This window comes from Mya arenaria, chromosome 17, assembly GCF_026914265.1.
Source record: "Mya arenaria isolate MELC-2E11 chromosome 17, ASM2691426v1".
Taxonomy (NCBI): Eukaryota; Metazoa; Mollusca; class Bivalvia; order Myida; family Myidae; genus Mya; species Mya arenaria.
Window position 1 is genome coordinate 27,722,673 of NC_069138.1, and position 5,101 is coordinate 27,727,773.

The 5,101-nt window shown below is 34.3% G+C and overlaps 1 protein-coding gene across 1 annotated transcript; it reads right to left on the reverse strand.

Moving 5' to 3' along the window:
- Positions 1 to 1,128: 1,128 nt before the first annotated feature.
- LOC128223662 (chitin deacetylase 8-like) lies at positions 1,129 to 3,102 on the reverse strand. Its single transcript, XM_052932940.1, has one exon. The coding sequence runs from the start codon at positions 3,040 to 3,042 to the stop codon at positions 1,921 to 1,923; it is 1,122 nt and encodes a 373-aa protein (XP_052788900.1). The 5' UTR covers positions 3,043 to 3,102; the 3' UTR covers positions 1,129 to 1,920.
- Positions 3,103 to 5,101: the final 1,999 nt, after the last annotated feature.

Genomic DNA, 5,101 nt, shown 5'->3' on the forward strand with positions numbered 1-5,101 from the left:
TATGATTTGATAGAACAGAAAGTAGAATATGTGATTGATTTCAAATATTATTTCCTTCAGGACTCTTTTAAGAATATTATACAAATTATACCAAATCAAAAATAGTGTGATGAGCTTACTCCTGTTATAAAGGGCTTAAAGATGCACTTTTACTCCCGAATAAGATTTACTACAATTAATACAACTAAAAAGGATGGATAAATGTCGAAAACAATGGTTCTTATGAAGGATAACGAGTTAAATTTGAAAGAAATGTGCAAAAGACATAGTATTTCTACCTTATGAGACGATAGTCTTTTAGCACTCACCAACCATTTTTTGCGTTTTCAGCTATTCAATAATCGGTTAAATCTTGTTATCAGTAATTCATATGTTCTATAAATGCATTATTTAGTAAGCAGGTAAAGGTTTATCACTCAAAGCATATGCATGTGTATGTATTTATTTTATCGTGGAACAATTTTCATGTAACACACTGTCTTAGTTTAAACTTATTTATTTAACAATGATTGTGAAACATGTTATTACATTATTGTGTCATCCACTGTCATTGACACGATGTTTCACGAGAGTGGGGTCTATAATGTAAGGAAAACCGGAGAACCAACTTATCCGGCTTGGTGGCCTGAAATCGAACTCACATGCGCTCAGGCTGAGATTCGAACCAGGGACGCATTGGTGAAAAGCTTTCCACCAGTTGGAACACGTCGACCATTTTCCATCGATCTCAGATGTATTTTGACGATTTAACAATGTCCGAAATTTTGACAATTAGCTACGCTGCAAGTAGATCGGGTAGTTATTTCGATTTAGCAGTAAAACTAAATGATTTACTCTTAGAAATCTTAAATGTGCAAACGAGCTTTATAATTAATTAATTGTTATTACTAAAATTGAAACATTTACGAACTGCTTCTACTGATGAGCAGGCAAACATGAGAGGATGTGTTTTATGGAAAATTTCCTTGGTGTTTCGAATTGCTTGGATTCGACGAACCTATGTTTTTGCGAATAAAATACGATTGACGATTTCAGAAATGATACTTTTGGGGTAATGACAAATACAGAAACAAGGAATAAAACCAAAGATAAGCTACAAACGACTTGTTATTCTAAGGTGAACAAAGCTTTTAAAATTTCAAGTTTATGTTTATTTAACGAAAACAACGTGTCACAAATACTTTACAAAATGAGCAATTCGGATGAGTTGTGTCGGCAATTCATAAAACAATTTTAAGCTAATATTTACGGCGTCTGGTTAAAAATGGTATACTAAAGTACCACAAGTATACAATTGTTTTAATTTACCAAACATGATGAATAGATATCGAAAACAATGGTTCCTATGAAAAATACCGTATTTAATTTGAAAGAAATATGCAGAAAACGCGGTATTTCTACCTTAAGATAGTATATGTTATCACTGAAAATGTTCAAGGACTCACCAGTCATTTAATATCCGGCATTTTCAGCTATTAAATACACAGTTTTAATCTTATTGTCAGTAATTAAAATATTTCATAAATGCATTATTTAGTAAGTAATTAAAGGATTATCACTCAAAACTAATGTTTTTTATACATGTTTATGTATTGATTTTTAAATACGAGTGTCACTTAAATATTGCCTTAGTCAATTGTACTCCAGGCCCTGATTTCTCGAAATTTCTTAAGCTAAATATACTTCAGAAGCTTTTTCGTTTATCAATATTTCTTTCTTAAACTTGATATTGATACTAATTATCAGACAGATAACTCCAATAAAGAGTCTAAAAACTTCATAAAAATGTTTGTTGTTTTCTTTAGATAAAAATATTAAAAGGAGAAAAATAGTGAGCTAGGGTAATCGTGTTATAACAAGTAGTTTCCAGAAATCGGCCCCTGATTATTAAAACATTGATGCTTTCAAAGCTAAAGCAATTTAAAAAAGTCTACGAAGAATAAACCACATGGGATTATTTCTTCTCTCATCCAGCTTGGTAACATTTATTACTTTTTCGGTAGTAGTAGTAGTAGTCGGTACTTCGGTAGGTTCCTTGTAATGGCAGTTCCAAGACTTTAGACTACTTATGTTGGCCAATGGTGTAGGGTATTTCATCCAATCTAACATTTGTTTAACGGTCACAATATAAACGTTGTCCATTTTGCCGATGTCGTCTAAGAATCGTAACATGGCATCAAGGTTGAAACTCCGGTAAAACCACGCTGCGTGCATATTGAGTCCAAATGGTGACCGGGTAGTGTTATAGTAGGACATGAAATTGTCCATAAGATATTTGTACGCTTCTTTTTCATTGGACGCTCCGATAACACAGCCGTCAACGTAGGTGCAAGGATATAGATCTTTGAAGTCCATTAGACCTTCAACGGGTACTGTCCAGAAGCCCTTCACTCTGGTTCTTGCACAAGGTCTAGTAGCGCATCTAAAAGGCCAGCCGCTGTCCAAAGTAAAAGGCCAGGGTTTTGGGGATGACATGTGCGTCCTTGTGTATGTGTAGGTAATATCGTACTCGTAGCCTAATTCTTTTAATATTTTCGGCTGGTTGACACTCGCGGGTTTCAAAAAGGGAGACCTCCACCCTACTATATCCTTTTCAGGGATTCCGGCTCGACTCATGAGAATATCCTTCTGTTTCTTCGCTTCCTGTCGCAGTAAATTCTCGTTGCCAATTACAGAATGTGTAACACTGTGGACTCCAATTTCGTGACCATTTTCGTGGAAATTTTTAACGCGACGGTAATCCGTATACTTGTGGGATACAAATAACGTCATTTTCGCCGGACATCCGTTCGGATTCGTTCTATTCTCCGTAAAAATCCGATCGTATAGAGCAGAAACCATAACGTTCACCGCGTCGTCAAATCCGAAATACACCATTTGTGGGATATCCTCCCGATTCATCGGGTAGTTATATTGTGGACAGGAGCATTTTGGAGGATGGCAGTCCCGCTTACAATACAGACCATGGACCGTCCCAATAAGTCCAAGAAATACTGCGAGGAATAAACACGCATAGGGCACATTGCCCGATACATTTTCCATCTTGACTGTAAAGCGACCGTAACCGTCAAGAGCGTAAACACAACTGACTATACTGAAGTGGAGATTAAGATATACCAAGCAGTTCAACTGATGGATGTCTGAGCTTAATTAATTGAAGATAAATTCTTACAGTTAAACGTTTATATACTAGTATTTGTTTTGTAAAATAGTGATTTGTCACCCTTTGCATTACAAGTTGAAACAAAATTGTGTCGTAATCAATAAAACAACAAATAACAGAATTTGATATATAATATTGTAATCGTTACAAAAACTGTATAATGATTTGCTGTGGTTTTACTTGGAAGAAGAACATTTAAATTTATGTGTTTCTTATATTTGAATTATAAACAGCTGATGCCTTGATGCTGTAAACATTTTAGTTTAAGAACTACGAGTTTTTTTTATATTTTGCAACGACGAACTAATAGAACAAAGGGCCTTAGCAGTTCATTACATTCGGATCTCCTCGGCCATTTCCAATCGAAAACAACCTCGGATTTATATGGACGGTTTAATAAGTCAGAAATCTTTACATTTAACTACGCTGTAAGTAGTTCGCGTAGTGATTTGAATTTATCACTTAATCTTAATGACTTTTCTCTTTGGAATCTCAATCATATATGCAATAATTCACTTCACTGGCAATCAATTTAAACTTAAATATGTAAAACACAATTTAAAAATGCATTCAATTATTTTAATTATTTAAAAGTTGACAAACTACTTCTAAAGCAATAAAATAAGCTCGGATGAAAATGGACGGTTTACAATGTCAGAAATCTTTACAGGTTAATTGTGATTCTGCAATTAGATCGCGTAGCTCGTAAATTCAAAAGAGCAGTTTAACTTAATTACTTTACTCTTGAGAATCTTAATTGTTTCTGCAACGATACACTTTACTGGCAATCAATTTAAACTAAGAAATAAAAACATACACGTTTAAACACCGCAATTAATCATTTCTATAATTTAAAATTTCACGGACTATCTCTACTGATGTACAGGCAAACATCCGAAGTTATTTTCGATGGAAAATGGCCAAGGAGTTCCAAATGCATTATAGTATCTTTGATACAGGAGTAGAACAGCTGATGATGTTTTATATGTCTGTATGTTGAAAGTTCCAAATATAAATTAAACGTCGGAAAGTTCCAGGCATACTCGTTCAATTGTATTGTTTTATATATATATGTAGTTATTTTTTTCAAAGAGACTCGATCACGCTCGAAATGGTCTGACATAAAATTATTGTGAAATAATAATAAAATACCTGATACAATGAAAACACATTAAACGTTACTAAAAAGTGATGTTTGGTTGGTGCTTGTAATCTAATGTTTGTAAAATATATAAAGTCAAAAAATGTGTTTTTACGGCTTAAATTTAAAGATTAAAAAATTATATTTAAGTTGCTTATGCATATTTTTTTAACATTGGTTGTGACCCTTGATGACCCATGTGAGAAACCCTTTGGAGTCACGTGATTCCTCATCCTGAACTAATACACAGGGACAGGGTGCGTTGTTTTGACACACCCCTATGACCACGCCTCCCCCCCCCCGTTTTTTTTCAAAATCCAGGCTTATTAAAAATGACGGGGTGACTATAACTAGTGTAAACATTCAAAATATTATGTTATCTTTATAAAGGGCGATAACTTGCCCCTGTATTCCCCATATTAGCCGAGATGATCATGTTTAAGAGGCCATAACTTTGACAAATCTCAACCAAACTCTACCATTTCTTGGCATTACTTGCTGATTTAATACCAATCTAAAAGTCCATTTTATCGAAAACAAATGCCATTTCAACATTTTACCGAAACAAATGCCATATGTACCGAAAACAAAAAAAACTTTCACACCCGAAATGCGAAAAACGTGCTACTCGACGAACCAACTATATACGCGCTATTTTCACCCAAGTTTTATGGAGGCTATTCGTTGCCAAAAGTCCAGACGTGTAATTCCCACAATGTGCTTCTTAATCGTACTAAATATCTCTTACATTTGTCAATGTAGACGTGCTATTTGTTGTTTCTATTCGTCAGTTTTTC